The 12,186-nt window shown below is 37.4% G+C and overlaps 1 protein-coding gene across 28 annotated transcripts in view; it reads left to right on the top strand.

The window, feature by feature from the left end:
• RPS6KA6 (ribosomal protein S6 kinase A6) overlaps window positions 1-10,848 on the top strand; it is a 206,716-nt gene extending 195,868 nt beyond the window's left edge. For 21 of the 28 annotated variants that reach the window (XM_085008807.1, XM_085008827.1, XM_085008813.1 and 18 more), the window contains 2 exons: window positions 7,066-7,206; window positions 9,046-10,848. In XM_085008807.1, the coding sequence (XP_084864933.1) occupies window positions 7,066-7,206; window positions 9,046-9,171 (267 nt within the window). In that variant the 3' untranslated portion in view covers window positions 9,172-10,848. The remainder of the gene's footprint in view (window positions 1-7,065; window positions 7,207-9,045) is intronic. The other 7 variants (XM_085008829.1, XM_085008815.1, XM_085008810.1 and 4 more) reach the window with 2 other exon arrangements.
• The last annotated feature ends 1,338 nt before the right edge of the window (window positions 10,849-12,186 follow it).

Below are 12,186 nucleotides of genomic sequence, written 5' to 3'. Positions count from 1 at the left end.
TATCTGTGAAGGTTTTGATTTCTCCTTCAAATCTGAATTTCAGCCTGGCTGGGTAAAGTAATCTTGGTTGGGTTTTTTTTTCTTTCATCACGTTAAACATATCATGCCACTCCCTTCTGGCCTGCAGAGTTTCTGTTGAAAAATCTGCCGATAACCTTATCAGGGTTCCCTTGTATGTTACTTGTTTCTTTTCCCTAGCTGCTTTCAAGATTTTCTCTTTGTCTTTAATTTTGGTCAGTTTAATTAATATGTATCTCAGGGTGTTCCTCCTTGGGTTTATTTTCTATGGTACTCATTGTGCTTCCTGGATTTGAGTGAGTGGTTCCTTTCCCATGTTAGGGTAGTTTTCAGCTATTATCTCTTGGAATATTTTTTCTGTCCCCTTCTCTCTCTCTTCTCCTTCTGGCACCCCTATAATGTGGATGTTGGTGTATTTATGTTGTCCCAGAGTTTTCTGAGACTCTCTTCATTTGTTTTCAATCTTTTTCACTTTTCTATTCTGCATCCATAATTTCCACTAATCTGTCCTCCACCTCACTCATTCGTTCTTCTGCCTCCTGTATTCTGCTGTTGGCTGCTTCTAGTGAATTTTTTATTTCAGTTATTGTATTTTGCATCTCTTCTTGATTCAGTTTTATATCTTGTATCCCTTTGCTCAGTGTTTCCTGTAAGTTATCCATCTTTGCCTCCAGTTTATTTCCAATGTCTTGGCTCATCTTCAACATCAACAGTCTAAAGTCTTTTTCCTGGAGGTTGAGAATCTCCTGATAATTTAGCTGATTTTCTGGGTTTTTTTTATTTCTCCCTCATTTGAGTTATACTTCTCTGTCTTTTCACTTTTATAGGTTTTTGGTGTGGTGACCTTTTTACAGATACTAGAGTAGTAGTCTCTCTTACTTCTGGTGTCTGCCCCCCTTGTGGCTGATGTCCGTACGGGGGCTTTCTGTAGGCTTCCCAATGGGAGGGACTGATGCCTGCCCCCTGGTAGGTGGAGCTGATTCCTATCCTTCTGGTGGATGGGGCTTAGTCTCTGGATGGGATTAGAGGTGGCTGTGTGCCTGGGGTGTCTTTAGGGAGCCTGTTTACTGAGGGGTGAGTCTGTGATCCCACCTGGATTGTTGTTTGCCCTGGGGCTTCTCCCAAAATGGCCACCTCCAGAGAAATGCATGCTGCTGAACATCCCTGAGAGCTTTGCTTCCAATGTCCTTCCCTCACAGCAAGCCACATTCACCCATGTTTACTCAGGAAGTCCTCCAAGTTCTGCAGTCATGTTTGACCCAGATTCCTATGGAGACGTTGACTTGCCCTGGGACCCAGTGCACGTGAAAGTCTGTGTGTACCCTTTAAGAATGGGGTCTCTGTTTTCCCCAGTCCCATGGAGCTCCTGCACAAAAGCCCCACTGGCCTTCAATGCCAGATGCTCCAGGGGCTCTTTCTCCCAGTGCCAGATCCCAGCACATAAGAGTTTGATGTGTGGCTCAGAACTCTCACTGCTGTAGGTGAGTCTCTGTGAACCACTTAGTTTTCAGTCTGTGGAGCTTCCCACTCGGGAGGTTTGGGGTTGTTAATATTGTGAAATTGCCCCTCCTACCTCTTGATGTGGCCTCCTCTTTTTCTTCTGGAATAAGGTATCTTTTTGAAGGTTTTCAGTCCATTTTGTTGAAGACTGCTCAGCCTTTAGTTGTGAATTTTGTTGTTTTTAGGAGAGAAGTTGAGCTCCAGTCCTTCTATTCCACCATCTTCAGAATAGCATAAGTCTTTTATCTGCTTCCCTATAGATAACTATATTTCATTTAAAGTCACTTCTATTCACTCTGCTCAACACAGGAAAACTACACATTCTTTTTTTTTAAATGTCTTTTTGCATTTTTCTAGGACTGCTCCCATGGCACATGGAGGTTCCCAGGATAGGGGTGTAATTGGAGCTGTAGCTGCCAGCATATGCCATGGCCACTGCAACACGGGATCTGAGCTGTGTCTGAAGCCTACACCACAGCTCATGGCAATGCCAAATCCTTAGCCCACTGAGCAAGGCCAGGGATCAAACCCACAACCTCATGGTTTCTAGTCATATTCGTTAACCACTGAGCCATGACAGAAACTCCAACATTCTATTTTCTCACATTATCATACTCCATCATAAGTGACCAGACATAGTTCCCAGTGCTACAAAGCAGGATCTCATTGTGAATCCATTCCGAAGGCAGTAGTTTGCATCCATTAACCCTAAGCTCTCAAGCCACCCCACTCCCTACCCATCCCCCTTGGCAACCACAAGTCTGTTCTCCATGTCCATGATTTTCTTTTCTGTGGAAAGGTTCATTTGTGCCATATATTAGATTCCAGATATAAGTGATATATAGTATTTGTCTTTCTGACTTTCTTCACTCAGGATGAGAGTCTCTAGTTCCATCCATGTTGCTGCAAATGGCATTATGTCGTTCTTTTTTTATGGCTGACTAGTATTCCATTCTGTATATATATCACATCTTCCTAATCCAATCATCTGTCAATGGACATTTGGGTTGTTTCCATGTCTTGGCTATTGTGAATAGCGCTGCAATGAACATGCTGGTGCATGTGTCTTTTTCAAGGAATGTTTTGTCGGGATTTATGCCCAAGAGTGGGATTGCTGGGTCATATGGTATTTCTATGTATAGATTTCTAAGGTATCTCCATACTGTTTCCATAGTGGCTGTACCAGCTTACATTCCCACTAAGAGTGCAGGAGGGTTCCCTTTTCTCCACACTCCCTCCAGCACTTGTTTTTTGTGGACTTGTTAATGATAGCCATCCTGACTGGTGGGAGGTGGTATCTTGTGGTAGTTTTGGTTTGCATTTCTCTAATAATCAGGGATGTTGAGCATTTTTTCATGTGTTTGTTGGCCATCTGTATATCTTCCTTGGAGAAATGTCTATTCAAATTGCCAAGCTTTTGCACAGCAAAGGAAACCAAAAAGAAAACAAAAAGTCAACTTATAGAATGGGAGAAAATAGTTTCAAATGATGCAACTGACAAGGCCTTAATCTCTACACACTTAATTTCATTTCTAGTGATCAGTCTGATCAAATAATCTATTTCTTCTTAACTCAATTTTGGTGAGATTGGTGTTTCTAGAATATTGTCATTTCTTCTAGGTTGTCCAATTTTTTGACATATGATTGTTCATAGTATTCTCTCTCCTTTTTTTTATGTGTATTCTGTTTTTTGGGGGGGATATAATGTACTGAAAATGTCAATTAATTCTAACCATTCTATTGGCCCTCTCCTTTTATGTCTGTTAGTATTTGTTTCATATATTTGGGTGGTCCTATATTAGGAACATATATATTGACAAATGTAATGGCCACTTCTTGAATTGATCCTTTTATCATTAAATAGTATCCTGCTTTTTCTTTATGGCCTTTGTTTTAACATCTGTTTTGTCTGATATGAGCATTGAAACTTTTGCTTTCTCGTTGTTCCCATCTGCATGAAATATCTTTTTATGTACTCTCACATTCAATTTTTGTGTCCTTTACCCTAATGTGAGTCTCTTATAGGCAGAATATTGTAGTCTCTTTTTTTAATCCAGTCTGCCACCTAGGTCTTTTTATTGGAGCTTTCATTCCATTGAATTATTAACAGGTGTGTATTTATTACATATCTTTTAAACTTTTAAGATGATTCTATATTTCTCCTTTGTTCATTTTTCCCTTTGTGGTTTGATAATTTCCTTTTCTTTTTTGTTTGTGTCCTTTTCTCTTTTTTTATGAATCTTTTATTGTTTTTGGTTCAGGGTTGCCATGTTTTTCTAGTATGTTAACACCTTCCTATAGCTGCTTTTTTTAGACTGATAGTCATATAGCCTCAAACAGATTCTAAGAAAGAGCCAAGACTTTGTAGTCTCCTTCCCCAAATTTTATGATTTTAGTGCTTTTTATTGTGTCTTCATGTTTACGCTTTTTTATTCCTTGTGTTTCATCGGTAGGCTTTTTGGTTTTTTTTGTTTGTTTGTTTTGTTTTGTTTCTTTTTGATATGTATACTGGCTTATTTTTGTGTTTGCTTCCCAATTTTAACTTCCTCCATCCTATATCTTCTTATTTCTTTCCTATTTAGATGAGAACTTTCAAAATTTCTTTTAGGATAGGCTTAGTATTGCTGTATTCTTTTTGTTTTTGCTTGTCTCGGAAAGTCTTTATTTGTCCTTCTATTTTAGATGATGATTTGCTGGGTAGCATATTCTAGTTTGTAAATTTTTCCCTTTTAGAACTTTAAATATCTCTTGTCACTCTTCTGGCTTGTGGCATTCCTGGAGGGAAATCAGCTAAAAGCCTTATGGGGGTGCCCTTGTAATACTTTTGTTTTTCTCTTCCTGTCTTTAGAACTTTCTCCTTCTGTTTAAGTTTTGCCATTTCTATTTTAATATGTCTTGGTGTAGTTCTGTTTGGGTTCATATTTGTGGGGACCCTCTGTTCCACCTGCTTCTTGATATCTATTTCTTTTTTTTTATTTGGGATTTTTCAGCCATAATTTCTTCCTATACATTTTCAATCCCCTTTTCTCTTTCTTTTCCTGGGATCCCTATAATGTATAGATTGGCCAGCTTTATATTATCCTATAGATGTCTTATATTGCTTTTATTTTATTTTATTTTTTCATTTGGCTGTCTGCTGCTCTGATTGGGTGATTTCCCTTATTCTATCTTTCAAGTCACTTATTCTTCTGCATTATTTATTTTATTGTTCAATGCCTTTAGCTTACTTTTTTTTTCTTGGCAAATGTATTTTCTAATTTTTCATTGCTCCTCTGTATAGTTTGTAGTTCCTTTGTAAAGTAATCTGCATTGCTGTTGATAGTCCTTAATTCCTTCAGTATTTTCATTACCGTCTTTTTGAACTCAGTGTCTGTTACACTGCAGAGGTCTGTTTCCTTGTTTGCTCCTGCAGGAGAGTTCTCCTGTTCAACTGGGAATGATTCCTTAGCTTCTTCCTTTTACTTACATTTTTCTTATGATGTGTGTTTAAGGGTCACAGTTATCTACTGTAGTCTACAAAGGCTATTTATATGTGGGAGCATCCCTGTTAGCTTGTATGGGTTTAATATTTTTTGGTGTGAGGATGGCTTGCTGTCTCTTTCCTCAGTGTGTGCAAGGTATTATCCTCTTGATGGGGGTGTAAACGTATATAGCCTGTGAGTGCTTCCAGGGAGATGTGGACAATGTGTGGCTCCTACAGGTGGTGTTTGGTTGCCAGGCCCTTGGCAATGGTGGTGACCGCCCCCTCAGGGAGGTGGCACGGACCCTGGCCCCATGGCAGCAGCAAGGGCTGGTCATGTGCACTCCCAGAGAGCTGGGGGCAATAGGCAGCACTGGGTTTCAGAGCCCTCCAAGGCAGCGAACCCTGGGGTGACTCTGGCAGTAGGTGCTGCCTGGTCACAGGCTCTCAGTGGTGGTGGGCCTTCTGGAGTCTGAGTTGGCTGTAGTAGTTTGCACACGCCCCTGTAGCCCAATCAAGAGGCTCCCTGCCACTTAAGAGCCCACGCATGCACGGAGAAAGAAGTCCTTATGGCAGTCCTGCCCCACTCTTCTATCACTCCCCAACAATGATGCCTTGCTGTTCTGGGAGGTACAGGCCTTCTTTTGTACTCCTTTGGCTGTGGTGCACCACTCCAGAGCCTCCTCTGTTTTTTTCCAAACAGCCAACCCTAGTTTTCTCTCTGGAACTGACCTAAGCCCAAGCCTCAGAGCCTAGCCCCAGCCCAAGTGTATCAGGCTATGGTTCTCTGGGTGTTGGTACCATTTGTCTATGCAGCTCTCTCTCTGCTTTGCTGTCCTCAGATTGGCTACTGTACTTTTCTCCAAGACATTAAGTCACTCCCTCTGTCCAGGCTAATATCCCCATCAGTTAGGTGGCCTCCCAGAGTGCAGATTCCTTTCCTCTTTCACCACTCCATCTCAAGAGTTCTGCTCCCATCCTGATTCCTTTTTTTTTTCTTCCTTTTTTGCTTTTTAAGGCCACAGTCGTGGCATATGGAAGTTCCCAGACTAGGGATCAAATGGGAGCTGCAGCTGCCAGCATATGCCTCAGCCACAGTGACATGGGATCTGAGCTGCATCTGCAACCTACACCATAGCTCATGGCAACTCCGGATCCTCACCCCACTGGGGTGAGGCCAGGGATTGAACCCACATCCTTATGGATACCATTCGGATTCATTTCTGCTGTGCCAAAATGGGAACTCCCCTGATTCCTTTTTTCTCTTCTCCCTTTTTTTCTCTCTCTCTTTCCCTTTTGTTCTGCCCAGTTAGGTGGAGATTTTCTTGCCTTTTTTGGAAGTCTGAGGTCTTCTGCCAGTGTTCAGTAGATCTCCTGTGTGAATTGTTCTACACATAGATTTTTTTTTTTTTTTGGCTGTGTTTTTGGAAGAAAGTGAGTTCCATGTCCCACTCCTCTGCCATTTTTTATCCCAGATCATATTTACAAGGTTTTATTACAACAGAGACAAAATAAGCATATTCATATTTACTCTGATGAAAAACTTAGGGTATTCTGACCACTGCTATGCTAGCACTTTGCTGCTAATCTTGGTTTTATGTTTTGCTTCCTTTAATATTTTATACACTAAACCACCAGTTACTGAGTATATTAACAACATAGCATCCTCGTTTCTATGTCGTATCTGTATATAGACACCCTTATACTTTGGGGCCCAGATTACCAGCAAAGATCAATTGTTTCTTCCTCTTCTTGACCATTAAGCACATTCCATTGTACTCCTGTACTTTCTATTTTCTTTTTTGCTCACTAACCACATTCCAGTTCCAGAGATTTGGTATCCTCTCATTTTAGAATGACACATAAGGATATTCTGTATATTGAAAAATATGTTTCAAGATTCTCTTTTGACTGTTAACTTTTCATTCTGTAGGTTTTGTTTTCCATAATGATAGATCAAATAAAACAGACCACAAAGCTGTTGATTCTTTCATATTTTGAGACAATATGAAATGATATATTTTACTAATATCTTTGATGATACGTAGTTTTACATATGTATATATATTTTTTTCAATTTAATTTAGGATTTGCTTTCCCATATGCTACATATGGACCCACAGCAGCGGTATACAACAGAGCAAGTATTAAAACATTCATGGATAACCCACAGAGATCAGTTGCCAAATGATCAGCCAAATAGAAATGATACATCACAAGCTGTTAAGGTAAAACAAACATACTTTTGTGCACCTTCTAAATGCTTGATACCTAATAATGCTATTGCATGCCATTCACTGATGACACATATAATTACCATAAAATATCTTTATTTTTAAAGGTATATTTATAGTTTTTTTTTTTCCTTTTTACATCTAAACCTATGGCATATGGATATTCAGGCAAGGAGTCGAATTGCAGCTGCAGCAGAGGCCTGTGCCACAGCCATGGCAGCACCAGATGTGAGCTGTATCTGTCACCTGTACCATAGCATGCAGCAACATCAGATCCTCAACCCACTGAGTGAGGCCAGGGATTTAACTCTCATCCTCACAGAGACAAGCTCAGGTTTTTAACCCACTGAATCACAAGGGGAACTCCCTATAGGTTTCTTTTTTTTTTTTTTTTTTTTTGGTTTGCCTTTTAAAATAACAACCATGGATTCTTCTTAACCTTCTTTACCTACTGCCTTACAATGATAAATAAAAACTTCTTGGAGTTCCCATTGTGGCTTAGTGGTAACAAACCTGACTGGTATCCATGAGGACACAGGTTCCATCCCTGGCCTCACTCAGTGGGTTAAAGGGTCCAGGGATGCTGTGAGCTATGGTTTGGGTCATAGACATGGCTTAGATCCAGTGTTGCTGTGGCTTTGGGGTAGGCCTGCATCTGCAGCTCCACTTTGACCCCTGGCCTGGGAACTTCCATATGTTGTGGGTGTGGCCCTTAAAATCAAAAAAAGTAAAAAAAAATTCTTGATTGTATTTGACTTGTTTTTAGGACACACTGGGGCAAGGAGCAGACTGAATGTAAGTTTCGTATGGAAACAAAATATTGCATTTGTTACTAAATTAATAATCATTAGTGAAAGTTTCCATATTTATAGACAATTAAATTCTGTATTTTACATTTAAGTCTTTTAACCATTCATCTGTCGATAAACACTAAGATATTTCCATATCTTGGCTATTTTGAATATGGGGCACTGAACATGGGATTGTAAATATCTCTGTGGATGAAGAAATTCTGTGTGTGTGTGTATGTGTGTACATATATATACAAACGCACGCACACACACATATATATGTTTACATATAGAATATATATAATGGAATATTATGCAGCTTTAAGGAAGATCCTGCCATTTGCAATAACATAGATAAACCTATAAGACATCATGCTAAGTGAAATTATCTAAACACAGAAAGAAAAAAATGACATGTGATCTTCCTTATATGTGGAATATAAAAAAGTCATATATGTAGAAACAGAGTAGATCAGTGGTTACCAAGGACAGAGAGGAGGGGGAAGTGGCGAGATATTGCTCAAGGCATACAGTTATGTAGGATGAATAAGTCTACAAATCTAATGTGAAGCCCAATGACTAAAGTTAGTAATACTATATTGAATACTAGAAATTTGCTAAAAGTAGATTTCTGGTGCTCTTATTGCACAAAAAAGTAATAACTATGTGAGTAGAAAATATGTTAATCAGTTTGACTGAAATAATCATTTTAATATGTATATCAAAATAACATATGCAATATATACAATTCCTATTAAAAATAAAAATTAAAAGACATTTTAAAGCAAATTAGATGAGTTATGATATATTGATTAAAATAATACTTTTTAGTATTCTAAAAATTGGTAAGAAGCATAGTTATTAAAATTATATAATTAATCTGGTGTTAATCAAGGGATCATTACTGCACAGATTAAAGATTCTCAGTTATTTTCCAGGGGGGAAAAACTTGTATTCTAGTTAAATCTTTCATGATATAATGTGGAAGTTTTTAAACCTCCAGAGATAGTTATTTAGTTTGTAATATTTCTCATTATTTTAGGGAGCCATGGTTGCCACATATTCTGCCCTGACTCATAATACCTTTCAACCAGTCCTAGAGCCTGTTGCTGCTTCAAGCTTAGCTCAGCGACGGAGCATGAAAAAGCGAACATCAACTGGCCTGTAAGATTTTTAGTGTTCCTCACCCAAAATGGATGAAGAAAAAATTAAAAGTATGGCTTTTTGTCCAATCTTATATCAAAGGCATTGTTTTCTACTACATTACTTGAATATTCTGTTTAAGCTTACTTTTTTAGGGAGTGTGAGGTAAAAGACATATACACATCCGCAATATTCATATTATATTGTTTTTCAGTATTTTTGAGGTATTTATTTAAGTATATAATGGGTGTCTGAAGATCCTACCAGCTTTTCTGCACACTAGCTTCTAAAGTTCCTTTCAAATAAAGTTACTTCAATAGTTTTTTTTTCTGATTTTGTACAATAATGGTTTAGGGAATCATTACAATAAACAGAGGCAAATATAATAGTATAATGCCAAGCAATGTCAGTGTTTTTTAACATTAGATCTTGAAAGGATAGGTTTCTTTTAAGAAGAACAAACATGTATTGTAGAAGCTTGTTATTGTGTATAATCAAAGGACGCTATTCATTTGACTCACTGTAATTACTAAAATGTAAACATACTATTTTGGTGCCAGAGCAAAAATCATTTGTGCTAGTATGTGAACTCCTGATGTGGTTGGTGCCAAAGTTTTTACAGAATTAAATTGAGGATGTTTGCAGACAGACCTGTATATTATCCATATGTGGCCTCATCTAGAAGTAAAGGTTTCCATAGGCTTCTGTAAATTTTACATCTAATGAAATTATAGTACAAGTGAAGAAATTTTTAGCCAAAGGCTTTATATTGCTGTTGTAATCTAAATAGTTCATGGTTAAGCCTTTGAAAATGAAGTACATGGTATTGGTACTACCTTAGTGTTAGGTAAGCTGACTTTTGAGTTAACCAATTTGATTTAATTAACATCTTTCCCCTTTATTATGAATGACACTTGTTCTTTTGGACTTCCATGTGCTTTGAATTACAGTGTATCATATTAATCTACCTGGAATTTTATGGTCATATAGTGAAATTTTACTATAGTGGATTTGTGGGCTTAGCATACATGATATAGTTGTAACTCATTTGAGTGAACTCTAGACAATGCTACATAATAGTTATACTTCAAGAAGATTAACTGTCTTTTTAAATAAGTAGTATTAATGATCTACATAAAATTTGAACCCATTTGAAAATCATATTTATTTTAAAAAGTCTGGCCAAATTGGTCCTATTATTAAATTTTATGATTCAGAACCACTGTGTAGTATGCCTTGTTTTCTTTAAATGATGGAATTTTAAAGAATCTTTTTTGTATTGAAGAGAATACCATTACTACTCCTACCACTACTATTGCTTCTGCTACTGCTGCTGCTGCTTCTATTGACAGGAAAAACTCATGAATGTAAACTGGAGGATATTACACTTTTGTTTAGTGAATATAAGTAATCTACTCATGGATGCTCGGTATACTGATTGCAGTGTATTTTATTTTGCTTAGTTCAGAGACAGATTATTACCGAGCACTGAAGTATACATTTTAGCCTGGGAGATTTGTGACCTCAGTATTTAATAAATGAAATTATACCTAATTCTCTTTATAATGTAAGTGATATATATTTCATACACAAAGATCTGTTTCTTGTGTGTGATGTATAGAAGTATGTATCCTTATTTTGAGATGTCTAATGCAATAATTGAAATGTATTAAAGAACATCTAATATACATGTAAAACAATACTTAAAAATGTACTGGGACACTTTATTATGGATTTTTACATACCAGTTTGGCTTTTTCTTTCCTCATTTTGCTTTATTACTAGAAGTACTTGCATGTGACAATGTATGTCCTCATATTCTGATTTATTTTCCTCTTGTCACTATCTTCTTTGTGTTGTTATGCCCTCTTATCAAAATTGATATTATAAACTCAGAGATATGATTTTGGTATTCACCTTTTCAGAACAGGGATACTTTTTCCATATATGCTTTTTTAGTAATAGAATTAGGATAAGTAAAATTGGAAAATTAAAAATGATCACAAAATAACTTGCAGTCTTTCCATAATCAATGGGCTTTGAAAGTAGATTATCTTAATTTTTTTTTTTTTTGCTTTTTTTTGCGGCTGCACCTATGGCATATTGCAATTTCCAGGCTACGGGTCTAATCAGAGCTATAGCTGCCAGCCTACACCACAGCCACAGCAACATGAGATTCAAACTGCATCTTTGACTTATACTACAGCTCAAAGCAACTCCAGAACCCTGACCCACTGAGCGAGGCCAGGGATTGAATCCACATCCTCATGGATACTGACTGGATTCATTTCTACTGTGCCACAATGGGAACTCCCTAAATGATCTTAATTTTTCAATGAGTTTTCTCAGAAATGTGATATCATATACTCCTTTTTTTAATTGAAAAACATTTTTTTAATTACTCAGTGAATTTATTACATTTATAGTTGTACAATGATCATCACAATCCAATTTTATAGGATTTCCATCCCACAACCCCAGTGCATCCCCCCACCCCCTAAATTGTCTCCTTTGGAAACCATAAGTTTTTCAAAGTCTGTGATGTTCTGCAAAGCAGTTCATTGTGTCAAGGACACGATATAGTCCTTTCATGAAAGGAACATGATCAGCGTTAAGCAACGAACAGCCTGATTCCATATCATTTAGGGTTGTTAATGTATAAAAGACACAGTTATACTAGTGGATATTCCCAATAATTATGAGAGTATTCCTCTGGAAAATTCAAACATGGCAGCTTAGCAGCATGGTAGTTTAACCTTATATAAGGTTATATAAGGGAAAGCTTCAAATTATACCCTCATTCTGTAATAGAAACGCAGGTAGGGATGCCTCGTCATGTCATTTTGGATAGATCTCTAGAGCAGCAAAAGCGGATGTGAATGGGACATTTTTTGATGGGGCTTCTGTAAATGCTTAACCAGTAAAAACAAATCCTTTCTATGAGACTTTAAGATATTTTAGTTTCTATGGATTCATAAACAATTATTTTGCATTGCTATTCTTTCTATTTTATGGTTCTTGGTAGTATTTAATGATAGCA

The sequence above is a fragment of the Sus scrofa genome, chromosome X, assembly GCF_054392235.1.
Source record: "Sus scrofa isolate SSC_HxYL_T2T_F1_AM1 chromosome X, Sscrofa_HxYL_maternal_Yorkshire_Landrace_v2.0, whole genome shotgun sequence".
NCBI lineage: Eukaryota > Metazoa > Chordata > Mammalia > Artiodactyla > Suidae > Sus > Sus scrofa.
The sequence above is the reverse complement of the archived record's forward strand: the minus strand, read 5'-3'. Positions and strand labels throughout refer to the sequence as shown.